We start from the raw sequence: 17,671 nt of genomic DNA, 5'->3' as shown, positions 1-17,671 counted from the left end.
TCAGCCAGAGGGATGAAAGGAAGGTGAGAAGCCACAGTTCGCGTGAGATTCTTTCTCCTGATGCGCCTAAACTTGCCCTCTTAAGCTCGTCAGTTGTATGAGAGGTGATTAACGCCACACAGCGGGAAGAGACAGGCCCTTCAAATCTTCTGCTGGAGAATAAACACCCCGAACGTGACGCAACACGTCAGGACAACTTGCTACTTTAGTTTTTAATTATTCATCCATTGATGTTCAACATTTTAATGCACTTAGTTTTTGTTTTTTTAAATGTATCTTATTTGTTAAAACCTTTACCATGTTTCTTTCTTTTTTAAACTGCCCATGGTGTGTTCAATGCAGTTCAAATGATCGTTTTTTAAAGATTCTATTTGACAGAATTAAACTGAAAAACGGATATATTTACACAGGGTCACAAAGTGTATTCGACCTACATTTGATAACAAAGGAAAATCAAATCTTTGTTTTCATGCTATAACATAGTGGATGTTATTTTAAGTACTTTTACACGTCAAAAGTTTGGCGTCAATATAGTCTCTGGTACACATGTACAAGTAAGTAAGTAAGTAAGTAATTTTTATTTATATAGCGCTTTTCCAGACCAGGGTCACAAAGCGCTTAAACAATCAAAACAATATTCAAGTATATACTTTAAAGATCAAGATAAAACTGATAACACAACAGGAGTTCCAGAAAATCAAGGAAAAGCCTGAACAAATATATGACGTTTGAAGGCTTTTTGGGGGGTTCCGGAGCAGTGGCACGAACCACCCGCCATACAGACAGAAGCCTCGTCATGTCTCTCATATCGAGCTGCTCGCGCCCCGCCCCCCCAGACCCTCGGCGAACATACCATAATATCCAGCACGTCTAACTGAACCAGGAGCCGGCTAACACCAGCACTCCGGCCTGAACTCCAGCTAAAAAAAGCGTCGAGGTCCGGGACGAGGAGGCGTCGAGCGGGTGGACGAGGAGAAGTTTCTCGTGGAGAAAGTGAAGAAGATTTCATTGACGCGCAACAAGTTTGGACTCTTTAATGGCGACAGCGAGCTAAAAAAAAACGAGCAGTAGAAGAAAAGCGACGCTGGTTCATCTTCGTCCGGACACGGAACCGAGTCAAGTTTTCATCTTCTCGTCAGGTAAGTTGGCGGCACCGTTAACTGAAGTCTGTGCGTCACCATCATGGTGGCGTCAACGTCGTCACTCCTGCTTCACCCGCGGGTCCTGTTCACGAACCAGACGGAACTGTGCAAGTTCAATATTGGCTATTCAAATGTGACAACTTACGAAAAAAAGTGGGCGTGAAATGGATCCTAAAAACAGGCCCGTTTGAAACTTATTTGGTTTGAAAATCGAACGCGAATCATTGAAAGTTTCAAAATAAAAGCGACAAAGTGGACTTTAAAGAACAACAGCTTTATTGCAGCAAACAAACGTTGGAAACGGTTCGGAGGAGAAGAAAAAAAAGTTTTACAACGCAGATGACAAGCGTGGTTGTGTGTCTCTTTTGACGGAGATGTACGTCGAAATAAAAGGGTCGAACTTGTGTGATCGAGCGCGTGAGCCTGGCTCGTGAGGAGAAGCTTGTCCTCGGGCGGTACTGTTGACTGAAGAAACGGTTTGGACCGCTAACGTCCGGGAGACTCCCCGCTCGCCTCATGTGTACCACTCCCTGCCGGAGTTTACGCAAACAGCGTAGAGAACAGAGGCAGGATGCTGCAGCTCGTCTTTCATCTGCGGCTGTGAAGAATACACACTTCAACTCCCAGGAGCGCCTGTTCTAATGGTTCAAATAACCTTCCTCCCTTTTCACTGGCACACAGAGAACACAGACCTCCGCCAAGCCACACATTTCCACCCCTGTTTTTTTTGTACCTGATATTATTGCCTAGCATTAGAAATACAAATGGAAACAGGCAGTTGATTTCCAGAACTAGCAGCTAGTAGGAGCCTAGAACAAACTACACATAATCCTTCAAAAGTTTGTCTTTTAAACCAACAAATACTCTTCAGATGACTGTCTCATAATACAATGAAGAAAACTGGCTCAGCCTTGCATCTGTTGGTTCTTTGTCTGCCTAACTTATTTGCTTTTTTTCCCATGTTTACCTGGGCTTGAAGCTGTGCGTTTGACTTTCCTGCACCTGTAAATGAACCATCCGTGGATATGTCAAAAGAAGAGGTTTCACATACCTGTTGAAGAACTTTATATGACCTATAAAAGGTGGACATTTGTCACTTATTAACATTTGTGTAAGGTCAGACCACCTTTGCACCTTTATTTTTGTGTTAATGTTGGAGTCAGAGTCCGCTGTGGTGTGTACTCTGCTGACACATGTCATCAAGTTACTCCTTTCATGGAGGAAACGAGCGTGACAGAGGCCAGTGGGTTTAGGTGACATCATTCTTGTCACTTAATACTTCGTTCAATGTATTACACTTTTCCTACTTTGAACTCTTGTATCAGTCTTTATCTAAGGTAAGGTAAGGTCAAACTTTATTGATCCCTCAGGAGGTCTCCTTCGGGAAATTGTTTTTTTTCCAATAGCCACAGAAAATACAGCAATCTTTCATAAAAAATAAATCAAAATAAAATAATAACAAGAACAGAATAACAATGACAAAGGATACAAAGACTAACGTAGAATAGAACATCCAGATACTTTCGCTCCACTCCTGCCCCCGCCCCCGAACTCAGAATTGTAAAATTTAATAGCCCGAGGAATGAATGAGTCCTTGAGTCTATTTGTTTTGCACCTGGGTAGGAGCATTCGTGCACTCATTCTGCTTCTCTGCTCACTGATGACAGTGTTCAGAGGATGTCATCATCCATGATCGACAGTAGTTTCTATAAAACTATCTATAAAAAAGAGATGACTGGTATAACCTTTGTTAATAAAGCTTATCTATTTAGTGACTGTTTAGCGGCACAAGTTGAAATAATTAACCCCTGAGATGCTAGTTAAAGATTCTACTTCCAGGTTAAGTTGCAAACCTAGATTAATGAGTTGATGATACAATGATGACAATCGTTCTTTACACTGATTTCATTGCCGTTAAACAATTTATTGTTTCTATAATCCAACATATCAACGAAATGTAGACTCAATATAGAGCACTCTTCTACTCCAGCACTCTGAACTGAGAGGGGGGCAGTTATGTTAGTCTCGCACTGATTAACTTTTTAACAAACTTTCTTAGACTTTGGATCAACGTAGATGGGTCTAAATTCAATAACGTTGTTGTCAGTTGGGAATAAAGGGGGAATGCTTAATCCAGTACGTCCAGATTAAAGGAGAGATTCTAAGATATGAAGGAAGATAGTACTTCCCTTTGGAATATTAAAACTGCCCAAGTGTAGCAGTTTAGATATATTAAGATTTTGTTCACAGGTGATTGCAAAAGGGAGCTTAAAGTAGAACCACTGCTTTACCAAATGAAGAGATCCCTCCCTCGGTAAATGTTCCAGGCATTTATTGGGTGGATACCTCGGGGCAGACCAAGGGCATGTTTGAGAGAGAATTTCTTCTGAAAGCCCTGAAAAAACCTCTGTGTTGTTCCAGAAGTGCTGGAAGAAGTTTGACCCCTTTGCTCTGACGTCTGCACCCTGACCTGACCTCAGATAAGAATTAAAAGATAGATAAGTTTCTTTACCTTTTGTCTCTGATGCCTCACATTCAAATGTAGACGAGTGTGAAGCGTTATCTAAATTACTGTCTCATTTGTACCATTTTTGCATCAGATTTCACTATGATAAACATGTATATTAAACATCAAATTTGTAATCTTAGTTTCCTGTAATTCGTTTAGTGTTAAATACACTTAGTGCACCCCATGGTTGTTAGTAATGTGGTGGCCTCAGAAAAGACGGGTTGCTCATCCATGGACCTTCTGTCTTCTGAGAGCCGTTAATGCTGTTGCTGCTGATGGCTCCTCCCATCTTTCTTTCACTTTTGAGAGGAAGTGATCACTGCAGAGCACAGAAAGACCGACACAAGACCATGCTTCATGTGATCAGCGTACAGAACTCACCAAGATTTCCTAAATCATTTGACCATTTATCATTCTTTAGTTGGAGTCAACAGTCCGGACATGAGGATATTTCACATGGGTTCTCGTGTTAAACAACCCACTTCCTGTTGTGTGAGGATAACTCATTCTGGCCTCTTAAAACCAAATGGAAGAGGAAGTGGCAGCCTTTGTCTGAGATGTTCGGTCAGATGAATCATTTCCACTTAATTCCCACTGATCCCACTGTCTCCTCTCACTGCCATGTAGATATTGACCCAGCTGGGAAAATCTAAAGTGATCAGGTGCTGTTATGATGTCTGCTGTGTTGTGCTTTTCTTCTGCGTTTCTTCAATAACGACGGATGAATTTGTGTCTTTCTGTGATCCTAAGGATGTTGTCACGGCTGAGTGAGCTCCTCTGGGCTGACTGGATCTGGTTTCCTGAAGGCTTCGGCTGGGCTGATCTCACAGACAAGGATGGGGTGGTCTTCCCCAAAGCTCAGGACCTCTGGGCTGTCCTGCCCATCGCCCTCTGTTTTCTTGTCATAAGACAAATATTTGAAAGGCAAGTCAATGTTTTCACACAGCATTTACTTGTTTGAGGTCCACAAATGTTTGCTTTTCAGGTTGTGGTGAAGATAACGACTGGTATATTGTGTTTCGTACATGAGTCATTTTTATCTCTTGAGCCTCTATGTTCTCTCTCCAGGACGGTAGCCATTCCTCTCGCCTCCTTGCTGGGGATCAGAGCCAAAGAAAGAGTGTGTGTGCTACCTGACCCGGTTCTCGAGTCGTACTTCTGCAACACATCAAAGCATCTTACACAGGTGACTGCTTGAGAACTCCCAGACACATCCAAGAACCTTCACTCGCTCGTCACACACACACAATTTCTGTTACAATAGAAACATATTCAAAGAGCTATTGTACAAAAATGTAGCTTTTAATTGCAAAAATAGTGATTTTTCCTTGCATGCTAATGCTAGCTTCATGCTAATGCAAGCTAGGTTTTAAATGCCAAACATTCCCTAGTACAACAACCATTATTGGAGTAGTTTTTTCAGATGTTTTGGTATAGAAATGGTTTTTAATCAATAACGACTGAAGATGAGACAAATATGTGGCATCATAAGCGATACACTCGATCCAGAATTTTACCACAAAATAGTAATAATCTAATCCTCTCCAATAAGGACATGTCGGAGTGGTTCTGAATCACAAGTCTGCATTAGAATCTGCTGCTGTAAAATTCTTAAACTGGCCTCTAACTAATGTTTCCCATTTTGTGTTTGGCTTTCCTGGTTCTGACCATTTAGAGTTCGGTAGAAGATTTGAGCAAGCAGACGGGCTCGTCAGAACGACAGGTCCAAAGATGGTTCAGGCGGCGGAGGAACCAGGAGCGGCCCAACAAGTTGAAGAAGTTTTGTGAAGCAAGGTAGAACACAAACTTTGTGTCAATACTTTGTGCATGTTTTGATTCAGTGATGGATTGTTGCTGTTCTCTCTGACAGTTGGAGATTCACATTCTACCTTCTCGCTTTCTTTGCCGGACTGATGGCCTTGATCGACGTGAGTATAAACTGCAGGCCCGTGGGCCATTACCGTCCTGTCTGTAACTTGGCGTGGTCGTAAATGTGTGATGTTGAAATTGATTAAATGGTCTCTGGATATGTGGAAACAAGATAGAGATTTACATCAATAAGTAAGTACATTTTCTAGAGAATGGATCACATTCTATTAAGACTCGTTAAGAGTCTTTTCAATACATTTTATTAGACGTATCTCAAAATCAATGGTGGGTTGAGGGACAGAACGGACAATGAGTCTTGGTTGAATACATTAGAGTGAACCTTGCTGTTCTCCAGTGACTTCCCTAAAAATACAAGGGAGCAACTCAACTGTCATGCAAATATGACATCACCCGTTTTTGCCTTGGGCAATGAGTGGCAATGTAGACGAGGTCAGAGTTCAACATCCTTACATTAGACAGGAAGATGTGTAGGTCACTACAAACTGCCTCCAGTCTTTCTATCCAACAGCTGCTCTCTTTCACTGAAGACTGGTTAGTTGTAATGCCTGTTACTTCTGCCAAATGGATGTTTGTTGTTCATGTTTATTTTGTCCTGAATCCGTCATAAGAGGAGGGTTTTCAACTTAACTGTTGCCCTTATCTGTTCCTCTCAATAAATCAACCATAGATGTGGAAATGTAGGAGGACGAGGTTACACCAACCTGTACATCTTTATAAGACCTGGAAAACTAAACATCTATTCATTCAAATATCTAACTTTAAATACCTACAAGTAAGGGGTTACTGTGAAAAGGAAAACATTGTCAGAGTAATTATAATATAACATAATAATAATAATATAAATAAGTGGTATCTTTAAAGAGAAATGGTTAATAGTAATTGAGCTTCACGGTAATATGAAAAGAATGGTGGTTAATGACACAACTCCCTTCTACCAGTTTAAGGAACTGAAGGGATCTAAATTGTTTATTTAATCACACCACAAACAAAGAGCAAAAATATTTATTACATATACTCCATTCTTGGGGACTCTGTGGTCCATTAATCGCCCACATTTCCTAGGACTGTCCAAAATGTCAAATGGTATCAAGTTAGTAAAAAATTAAACGAGGACAAAAAGATAGTTGAATATTGAATAAAATTATCAGTTTTGTGTTGTAATGAAGATACTTGTTACTGCACAGATACTGCAAAACATTGCCCTTTACAGCTAAAATGTTTGAAACAGAAAAATGGTACAAAATGTATCAAGCAAAAACAAGTGTGGTGGGAAAAGTTTACACTATGAAACATTTTACGTTTCTTTTATTTTAAATTAAATGTCTGGCTGTGTTTACAAGTGTGAATTTTGGATGGTTTACTATAGGTTTTCTTTATTTATACCTTTTTTATATTTTGTTCTATTAAGTGAAATACCTTTTTATTGGTAAAAGCAAAATGTGACTTGTTGTGTCACTTATTAACAGTTGTGCAACACTGGGTCTGATTACCTTTGCATTTTCAAAACTTGACAGTCTGTCTTTCTGTTCTTGTATCATAAGTGTAAAAAAAAAAAAGAAAACATATTTAAAAATCGTCAGTCATATATCAATCATATTTGACATAGAAATATACTAACAAAAAATAACAAAAATGACACGCTTAACATGGTTTAATAAACGACTTATGTCAGAAACACACTGGTGCTCCACTGTTTGTTGATACTTGTATTAAATGGAGAAGTAACTGGCAAACAGAAGCTGCTTTAATTGTGATGACAAACGTTTGTTAGCTTTGTTGGTCGTATTAAACTGGTTGTTGTAGTTAACTGACTTTAGCCTCGGGGCATTTTAAATAAAGGTAGATAAGACGAGCAGTTGCCGAATGCCTTTATTCAGCTTGAACTCACACAGAAACTGTCAAAATGTTCATTTAGGTTTTAGGAATGGGTTTTCATGAAGTCGATGTTACAAAGGAACATATGCAAGATAATAATCCGACTTTCTCCTTCCAGAAACCGTGGCTCTACGACATGAAGCTGATGTGGGAAAACTTCCCAAAAATGGTAAACCTAAACCACATCCTTTTATCGATCTTTGACCAAAATGTTTTCTGATGTAGAACCACAAACCCTTTGTAGTACTTTTTAACCATAAGTGAAAGGATCATTAGAGGAACGTGCTCTAGTTTTAGATGATGGATGGAACATTATCTCAAACCAGTTTCTAAACTCGGGAACTTTCTCAAGTGTTTATCGATTAGTAGCATTTGATGTTCCAACCAGTTCATGATGTCGACTGGAAGGGTTTACTTGACTTGGGTCAGCAGACAGAGATGAAAGGACTTTGATGACGAGCGTTCTTGTTTAACCCTCATGATGCCGTGTGACCCTGAACTGAACATGACATTTGGCACATCACAACATTATATCTAATCCCAACAAGCCCAATGGAACACCAGGTGCCAGAAATATTACCAGTCCAGTTTCACATGCACAAAGTGTCCTTCAGTGACAAGTCACCCAAAAAACAACAGTTGAGTCATTTGTCTTGAACCTTCTTAGTCCGTCTTTGCATGCAGCGCCCTTAATGTCCACCTGGTGCATTCAGGTACTTCACAAGACATTTGAACGTACAACTTTAGGTGAGAATCTTCGTGGTGTGAAGTTAACACCGTGATAGGTTGAGTGATGACACCACTGGTGTGTACGGTTGTTGTGGTTTTGTTGAGCCTGATTCACTCACCTGATGGATTAAGGTGTAAGTGAAGTAGTATTGCTGAAGATCAGTAGCTTTAAAAACTGCCTGACAAGTATCTTCCTCACCAGTGACGTTGCTTTTGCTTTGTCACCTTCACCGGACACTGGGTGAAGTGAGACTCCCAGAATAGTCATGTTATCACTGGAACGTCTCCATGAATGTGTGGACACATTGTTTTCTATCCATCCTCTACTGCTTATCCAAGGTCAAGGCATAGGGGAAACTGTATTAAAAAACTCTAGAAACCATAAACGTCAAACTCTTCTAAAAAAAACAACAAAAAAAAACAGGTCTTCCCAGGTTAACTTTTGTACATGTGTGTTCTCAGCCACTGGACCCGTCTCAGTACTGGTACTACATGTTGGAACTGGGCTTCTACCTCTCGTTGGTCTTTAGCATCGCCTCAGATGTCAAACGTAAGGTGAGCAGGTCCACCTTGTTCCTTCAGTGGCTTCAATTATTCTCAAGATATCTTTGTGAGCCAGAGATCCACGGCTGAATCAATGAGTCACACATTCTTGTCCCGTCTCAGGATTTCAAAGAGCAAATCGTCCACCATGTGGCCACCATCTCGCTCATCGGCTTCTCCTGGCTGGTCAACTACATCAGAGGAGGGACTTTGATCATGCTGGTGCACGACGCATCTGATTATCTCATGGAGGTTTGTCTGAACTCTTTATTCAATAACGTTCTTAAGGTTCACACCAACATGTCCACAGACTGGCTTATACTGGAAATACTTCTGGAAAACTTGACATGTTTCTTGGGAGAAAAGTGTTTGTGTGGATTCATGTTAACAAAAGGATTTAATTTCACATTTTAGAACTATTGCTGATTGATTAACAATATAAATGCACATAATGTACTTTTTTAAATGTACATCGATCATTTTAGGTGGTTTGTCTGTCTATGTGACTTAGTTAAAATAAAATATAACTAATTAAGTCTGTAAACTCATACAATGAAGATAGTTATTAACTAAAGTTAACAAGAAGTGTGTAAAGTGAGCAGGGACTTGAGGAAGTTAAAGACCAGTAGGAAAAAGACAGTTTCTAATTAGGGCATTTTTAGTTAATGATTGAATCTCTTGTCGCAGATGGTGCTGAATAAACATGGCTACTTATTGGCAACAGATTAGTATGTTTCATCATCACGAGTGTAAATTAAATTTCTATGATTAAATCTTTCTCATTTAGACATTTATGCTTCAACTTCACGTATATAGTTGTTATGTTTCGTAGGTGTATTCATTTATTCTAAAATGCATTTTCTAATCACACTGGTGGTTTATGGTCACGGTGTGTTCTCTAATCTGAACACGTGTCACCAACGTGTGTCAAACATGCACCGCCACAGATGAAGAAATGACAGATTACACGAATGCAAGAGTTTGTTCTCACAGCGCTGCCCTCTTGTGGTCAACACGTGTAGCGGTAGAATCTGGCTCTTTATTAAATGTTTATTATTTTTGTTGCAGTCGGCCAAAATGTTCAATTATGCAGGTTGGAGGAAAACCTGCAACATCATCTTCACCTTGTTTGCTGCAGTTTTCATCGTCACGCGGCTCATAATCCTGCCATTCTGGTAAAAAAAAAAATGGTCAAACTAATATGAAATTAGATCATTTGATTATCAGATTCATATAACAAAGTTATCTGTTGTTTTATCTCCAGGATCATACACACAACATGGGTCTACCCTCTGACCCTCTACCCACCTTTCTTTGGCTTCTATTTCTTCAACGGACTCCTGATCGTGCTGCTGGTTCTTCACGTGTTCTGGGCGGTTCTCATCGTTCGCATGGTGATCAAGTTCCTCCCGGCTAATGTGAGTTAACGGCTGTCTTCAGCGTTTCCACTGGAGGGCGCTACAGCATCGTGGAAAAACCTTTCCTGACCTCTGTCACCTTTGAACCTGTTGGAGGCTCTGATGAGTCCATTTAACCACGAACTAACGTGTTTTGTTTTTCGTTTGACAGGAAATCGTGGAGGACGAGCGCAGCGATAAAGAGGAAACCGAGTCGGATGATGACGACCTTCCAGAGAAAAGCAACAAATACACAAACGGCTACGTGCAAAACGGACACACACCGCTCAACAACAACAGAAGGAAGAAGCTGGAGTGAGAACTGGACAGTGAAAACCAAAGAATGGTGTGACTCTGAGAAAGACATGAGGCCTTACACACACACACACACACAACCCACACACACAGAAACACACACACACACACACACACACGCACTCGCACACACACTAATTTCCAAGGCTGGCTACGACTGATGATGCCACAGTTCTCTGGGTTGCAATAGATTCAACAAAGTCGTCCCACACCCTTGCTTGATGCTTCCGTTTTGTGACTGAAGGTGGCGCTGCACGACCTCTGACTAACATTCTTAACACTGCAGCTCAATATGACTCACGGGTCGCAAGTGTTGATGCAAGAGTGTTTGTTTCAGCTTCAAAATTCGAATGGTCTGTTTTACCTGTTGAACGCCACCAGCTCAAGTTTGTCTCCTCCACAGCTGTCCAGGGAGTGACGTGCACATGTTTATTGTTCTAGAGCTTTGTACGTTTTTGATTTAGTGGTCGAGTTCTGGAGCAACGTGTTGCAAATGAGCATGAATCAGGAAGTATATTTCAAGTGTTCCTCCAGAGATGCACTTTATAGTTTTGTCACCATCTTTGATGTATGAAAACAACTTTAAAGTGTTGTTGACGTCGTAGTTGTCGTCACTTTAAGGAAATCACCAAAGTATTCGCAAAGTGCCTTTAAAGCTTCGCTGTATGGTCGTCGACTACGTTGTGACGTCGGCCAAGGACGACCAATCAGCTCATCAGAAGAGTTCTAAAGTTTTTATTCTGCTTTTTTGTTGCTGAGATGTATCATACTGATGATAAACAATAATAATATGAATTTTTGTGTACTTTAACTTCTTGGCGTGTTTGTTTGTCTCAAAAACCTCTCAATATTCTGATCACATATCTGGCTTGAGAACCATCGGATGATGTCTGGACACCCTTGTCAAACCATCTTCTTCAAAATAAGTTCTCAATGTCAAAGTCATTTTATTCACACTGGCTACAATTTCAATTCAAAACTACAGGCTCCCCCCACAATCACAGTGCTGTGGAGCTTTGTCAATATGATGAGCTCTGCATAGAGTTTTAGAAAGAAATGATCTTATCCACAAAGTTGCCTCTGCAGAGTTTTTAACTATAAGCTGGAAGTGAATAAACATTGACTTTTGCTACATTGCCGTGGGGCTTTGTGCCCCTGGTAGGGTCACCAAAGGCAAACAGACTAAGTGTAGCTCACAGATGGTGCTTGGTGATGGAGCCTAAAGCAGAGAACTTGGATTCTGGATTAAGCTAAGAAGACGCAGATTGAATATATTGTTTAGGGCTCCCCCTAGTGTCGGAACAGTTTAACTGCAATACTGTGCACCCTATAGTGCCATTTCACCTTGCGTGCATATGTTACAAAAAACAATAAGAATTGACATCAGAAGTAGAATTGGATCAAAAGTAAGTTACTGACATCCTATGTCGTCATGGTTCGACTGGAGTATCAGCAGGAAACCCTCCAAGGCAGTTAAGTAAAGCGGTGATCTGGTGTCGCTCTCCTCTTAATCAAACCACCTTTGAATTGCTCCTCTAACCCGGATCACTTTTCCTCCACGCCTGTTCCTCCGGCCTCCGTCCTGGTCCCGGTCCAGCGCTGGCAGCTCCACTGTAACCACGTTCATCTTAAAGTGCTTGGGTCAATTTCCAGCCTGCACCTGCTGCTGCCCGCTCCACAATTTAATCTGTAATGCATCTCCTGTTTCCTCTCCTCCTCCACCTCCTCCCCCTCTCCCTGGCCTCCTTAAATCTTTCCTCCGCTTTCACATCGAGTTTCTCTTCCTTCCGCTCAGGTGAGTTTGACAAACGATCTCACCTGGAGCGCAGGAGTTATGGCGGTGTGTGAGTCTTTAGCTGGTGACGCTTTTGACAGCTGCACAAAAGCTGGAGGGTGTTTGATTCACGGACCGTTATTCAATCCTGCTTAAGTATTAATAAAGGCTTTACACGCCAGAGGGAGGTCGAGAGGTGCAGTGGAGCGTCCTCGTGCGTGCGGGGTGTGCGCGTGGGTTCACGTGTGTGTCATATTTGTTTGTACCTGCACACACCAGGGGGTAGGAATAATTTAATCCACTAACAACGGCGACGATGTGATCGTGTGTTCGAGTGGAGCGAGCACGCGGGTGCTGTTGTGTGTGTGTGTGTGTGTGTGTGTGCGTGTGCAGGGGCTCGTGGGCTCATTTTTCCAGTGATGAGTGGAGGGACAGTGGTGACTCGTTAACCTGAGGACGAACTTGCGTAAGAGGACTTAACGCGGCTCAGGTGAGACAGTGATGCTGTGAAGGTTCACGTTCTTTTGTCGAGCAGCACGACTGGTGAGTTGTCGCTTCACTGTGTGTGTGTGTGTGTGTGTGGCAGTTTTGGTGATACTGTTGATTTCACACCTTTAAATTATTAATTTGACGTATTTGCATGTTGTTAAAATGTTTATTCTTGATATGCTCCATCATTTATTATTGCATCAGCTCAACTGTAAATGTGAAATTGTAGAAAAAAAAGCGGTTTGTAAATATTTGACAAAACAAAACACTTAGCTCTGTGTTCTCTTTCATCCCCAGTCACTTAAACAAGTTTGAGACAAGAATCTAAACGTTTAGAAACTACATTATTTAAAAAAAAAAAATCATTTCATTCCATTTTTCATCAATTCATTTTTTTGGCTTTTCTGGCTTTAACCCTTGCACCGCCTTCTGGGTCAATGTGAACGACCTCCCTGGCTTCCATGAATACATATGCAGTGGTGGAGGTTCACCTTGACCCAGAGACAACACAAGGGATACCTCTAACACGTTTTTTTTTGGCCACCGGGTCACCTTGACCCAGATTCTGCTCAAGGATTAAGCAAAAATGTTAAACTTACTTAACGTTTAAAAACTCCACAAGAAAATGGATGTTTATAATTTAAAACAAGATTGTTAAAAGTTGCTTTATCACATTCACCTTTAACTTGGTCGTAAGGACACAACAATTCTCATCGGTCACCGAATATGTGAGAAAAACGTTGATGGATAATATTGTCACCTAATGTTCTTTCTTTCGTTAAGAAGTTCAAAAAGGAATTAGTCATTGTTACATCAAACCTTGAAAAAAGGAATTCTGCTGCATTATACAATAAATAGTCATTTTAGAAAGTCTTATTGATTTGAATTTCTGGCTAAACTAAAGCAAATTATAAGAAAAAAACTCATTAGAGTTTAATTTAGAAACTGATATCTAGATATTTTCCAGGTTTTCTAGATAATAGTTAAGGTCTTACATCAAAAGCTTTGTAGTGACAAAAACAGTGCTTTTTATGTTTAGCAAGTCACATGAAAGTGAAACTGAAGTATTATTTCACCTCTTCTCCCTCAGTGTCTCTGAGCGAACCTTTGTAAGAGGAAGATCTCAGCTCATCATCGTCGCCCACATGGACCAGCGGACTCATCCGGCCCAACAGCTGGAGGTGGACATGGATCTGGGCTTTGCTCTCTTCTTCCTCTTCCTGCTGTGCTTCTTCCTCCTGGTGACGGTGGTCCGCTGCGCACAGACGGTGGTGGACCCTTATGGCTCTATCTCCACCTCCACCTACCAGGAGGAGCAGATCACCTGACCTCATGGGGACGAGCGTATAGACTTTTTCTAATGGAAAGAAACTTTTCTTTTTACATTCTTGAACTGTGTCTGTGTGGATCTAAGGGGCAAAAGACTTAAAAGATTAAGGAAAGTCCTCAAAAGTGGTGCCTGATTCATCATCTGTTGGTTACGCTCATACACAACCTTCGTTTTGTACAGAAAAGACACATGAACCTGAGACCTGTGCTCATGGCAGAAGAAAATAGAAACATCCAGGGTCTCCAAAGATGACTTCTGGAACAATCCGGGGGAACATCTGGCCCATCCTGAGACTCATCAAAGTAGCCTAAGCCCCCCTTTTGTACAGCTCTTCCCAGGGAACCCCAGACCTTCTCTCAGTCTCCACTGAACACTGGTTAGGCATCCAGAAGAAATCTGACTGCTCTCAAGTACCTGGGTTTTCATCTGAACCTCAAATATGATTCATGGACAACATAGCTGCAATAAGAGCAGACTCTTAGGAGGCTCAGGTCTTTTGAGGTCCAGGGAGTACTCCAGTAAACCCTTTATTACTCTGTTGTGGCTTCGTCCATCTTCTATTGGGTGGTCTGTTGGGTCGGCACTGACAGTCTGATGAAGCTTCATGAAGCAGTGTCATGTTGTTTAGAGGTCAGTAGGTGACGCCATCAGTTTAAAAACGATGTGATATTTCATTAGAACAGTTGTTCAAATCAAATTAAAATAGTGCAGAGACCGCCATCTAGTGGACTCTGAAAATAATGACACTGCTTCATGAAGCTTCATAAGACCATCACTAGGTGGTGGCATCACAGCAGCTGACAGGAAGAACACAGCCCTGTCCTGTGGCACCCTCTGGAAACTGGAGGTGAGCAGGAGGAGGCTCCAACCAACACTCCAACACACACTCCATGCACTGAGGAACGGATGATCCAACGGATGATCCAACGGATGATCCAAAGGATGATCCAACGGATGTGTGAAGGAGAGGTATCGGGTTCTTCCTTCCTGTTGCTGTTAGACTCCACAACAGAACTTGATAAATATATGTAGAGCAGACTGAACTGTTAAGATTTGTCATAACTTGTAAATGAAAACATTTAGTGTGATCTTTTATTGTTCTACTCTTATTAACTAGAGCATAATTTATTCTGCTGGAATTTCTCCTCATGGGACTTTTAAAATAATCATATCTTGTCTCTGTTTTCATTCCGATTGTCCGGGAGAAAATCCCTGACAGAGAGTGTTAGAATAAAAACAAAGTCAGCATCCAGATTTACCACCAGCAAGGATTGGAGGCGCTTCTTACGGCTCGTCCCAAACCACTGATGTTCTCCGCTCCTTGCTGCCTTTTTATTCCATAGCTCAGATCATTACACACTCAGATACAAACAGTTTGTTCTTTTTGTTGCTGGACGCAGCCAGCTAGAACCGGTTTTCTGAATGAGTGAGTGAACGCGGTTATAATACCTTGCATGGGAAGATAAGCTTTTTGTGAGCTGCAGTAGTAATGTTTATATGTTTATTGTGATAAGACTATAAAAGCAACATCAATTTTTTAACATTTCCCTCCTGTTTATCATAATAAACATTCATGTTTTAGCTAAACACTTTTCATCAAAGTACTATGACTTCTTGCAATTTTCCACATCCTTATCATAACTTTGTCTATTAATTTAAACATTCCACCTCAATATATTCGGATTCAGAATCCGTCACAGAGACTTCCTGGTCCTCTGATTCTGCGAGTAAAGCACGTAACTTGGCTCCTGAATATGATGATGGAGCCGACAGTTTACTCTGAATGTCGGTGCTGATAGTTCTCTCATACAGATGTCTGATCAAAGGAATACAGCAGCATCCACAAAAAGTATATACTGCAATCATAACTGCCAATGGATAATGCAAAAGTTTTCCATTTTCCAAAAGCTATGTCCAGGAAATCATTTAGTGGATTTTCCACACCCAAGTGCTCTTTCATTTTTTTGTTCAGTTTCCTCAATGTTTTCAATTAATAAGGTGAAAGAACCATTAGCATCAATGTTGGGTGGGATGTACGTACAACATTCATTTGGTAAATTTGGTGCCCTGTGCTGTACTGCTGCATTTACTGCTCGCAAATCTTGTACCACACGCCAAGATGTAGTATGGAGTATTACAAGGTGATTCTGGACACGGTATAATGATACTTTTTGTTCGCAGTGTTTCTAATACACTTCTAATTCCTTCTTCAGCATCTTATTTTAATGGATATTGCCTTATCACCAGTCGATATTCTGTTAAACCTCTTATGTGCACTGGTGCAGAGTCTTTTGACAATCCAACATCCGTTGGATTCTTACTCCACAAGTTGTCAGGTAAGTGTTTTAATTCTTCCTCTTCTGTTGTAGTGATAACAAGGTTTGTCACTACTTCTTGGCATCGGTCGATCTTACTTCCTGAAGCCTGCTGTCTGTCAAATGTGTGCTGGGTGTTGTGGTTACTTGACACTTAATCTTTTTTCCAGAACCAACCGTAGGAATACTCCGTCTCCCACGTTTTCCCAATCTGATATGTTTCTGACTTGACTTGCGTGTCTACGTAGGCCTTTCCATTGATCTTCTAGACCTTGGTAAGTGAAACATCCCAGAATGCCACATTAATGCCTTGACGTCGATTGAACACTCAATTTCACAGAAGGAAATACCTTTCATGCAATAAACATGATTCAACTCGACTTGTTATGTGCCTAATTTGTCTAGTGCTTTCTGAAATTCTGGATCTGGACCTACCTGATGATTAAATTTGATAGTCATGTGTTTTTTTTTATCTGGACTCATTGCTGTGTATGGTTCTATTGCTAAATCCTTAGCAGTGTCCAATAGATGCTTTGACACTCCTGGGTCCGCAGAAGGAAAATCCAAACTCCACCAGTAGGTGGGGCTCTCTTCTGATTCCACAATTGCGGTATCAGAAATGGCACCTCTTTGTGGGTGGTATTTCACTACTCCTAGTGTTCCTACCGTTGTAGGGACAACAGCTAGTCATAGCTCGAGCGTCAAGTCTCTGCCCAAAAGATTGTGTAGACAGTCAGGAGACATTACGACTTCTGCAGTAATCAAATCACTATCTTGTTTTTACTGAAGAGTCAGTCTTTCACTTATTTAACTGATTTTAACAATTCCATTTGCTGACATTACTTTTATGGTTTTTTTTTTGCTGTAATGTAATTGATGTCTCTGATTACTGTTCGTTCCGCTCAAGTATCTACTAAAAATGGCATGTGACGACTAGTAATTATTAGTACAATTTCTGGTTTAAGTTTGTAATCTGTTTCATTTGACAGTAAATAAATGTCTGCTCCGCTTGAGTTATTGTTTTCAATTTCAGGAACGTAGTAATTTATTTCTTATGTCACTTCTGACCTTTTCTTTGTCTTTTTTCTATTTACTTTATCTCGTCATGCTTCTTCCTCATCATCATACCGTCCTGGCTTTCTTCTGTTTTTTGTAATATTCACGAGCCATGTGACCTTTTCTGTGACAGATGTAGCATGCACTGCGTGCTCTGACGTGTTCTATCTAGTTCTTCTCTTTTCCTTTTCTCTGGCCTCTTATCTTTTGCGCATTGTTACGAGGAAACTGTTTTTTTCCTGTCTTGATTACATAAGTTTCAGTTCCCTCTTCACTCAAAAACGATTGTGTTGCATCCTGCTTCTTC

The 17,671-nt window shown here is 40.9% G+C and overlaps 2 protein-coding genes across 2 annotated transcripts; both read left to right on the top strand.

Annotated features, from left to right (window-relative positions):
* Positions 1-841: 841 nt before the first annotated feature.
* On the top strand, positions 842-11,195 carry cers2a (ceramide synthase 2a). The gene is made up of 11 exons (XM_087787734.1): positions 842-1,139; positions 4,402-4,575; positions 4,720-4,837; positions 5,327-5,445; positions 5,522-5,579; positions 7,535-7,585; positions 8,608-8,700; positions 8,812-8,940; positions 9,757-9,863; positions 9,953-10,106; positions 10,258-11,195. The coding sequence occupies exons 2-11, from the start codon at positions 4,403-4,405 to the stop codon at positions 10,402-10,404; spliced, it is 1,149 nt and encodes a 382-aa protein (XP_087643860.1). The 5' UTR covers positions 842-1,139; position 4,402; the 3' UTR covers positions 10,405-11,195.
* Positions 11,196-12,543: 1,348 nt separating this feature from the next.
* Positions 12,544-13,997, top strand: LOC148084617 (cortexin domain-containing 1 protein). The gene is made up of 2 exons (XM_087785983.1): positions 12,544-12,664; positions 13,754-13,997. The coding sequence occupies exon 2, from the start codon at positions 13,809-13,811 to the stop codon at positions 13,989-13,991; it is 183 nt and encodes a 60-aa protein (XP_087642109.1). The 5' UTR covers positions 12,544-12,664; positions 13,754-13,808; the 3' UTR covers positions 13,992-13,997.
* The last annotated feature ends 3,674 nt before the right edge of the window (positions 13,998-17,671 follow it).

Source organism: Callionymus lyra, chromosome 3 (assembly GCF_982586985.1).
Source record: "Callionymus lyra chromosome 3, fCalLyr1.hap1.1, whole genome shotgun sequence".
NCBI classification, from domain to species: domain Eukaryota; kingdom Metazoa; phylum Chordata; class Actinopteri; order Syngnathiformes; family Callionymidae; genus Callionymus; species Callionymus lyra.
This window is presented reverse-complemented; position numbering and strand designations above follow the sequence as displayed.

Bases quoted from the DNA above. Each gene is read 5' to 3' on its own strand.
- LOC148084617 (XM_087785983.1), top strand. From the start codon at position 13,809: ATGGACCAGCGGACTCATCCGGCCCAACAGCTGGAGGTGGACATGGAT.
- cers2a (XM_087787734.1), top strand. From the start codon at position 4,403: ATGTTGTCACGGCTGAGTGAGCTCCTCTGGGCTGACTGGATCTGGTTT. The intron at 8,701-8,811 runs GTGAGCAGGTCC...GTCCCGTCTCAG, and splicing joins CCTCAGATGTCAAACGTAAG to GATTTCAAAGAGCAAATCGT. The intron at 8,941-9,756 runs GTTTGTCTGAAC...TTTTTGTTGCAG, and splicing joins CATCTGATTATCTCATGGAG to TCGGCCAAAATGTTCAATTA.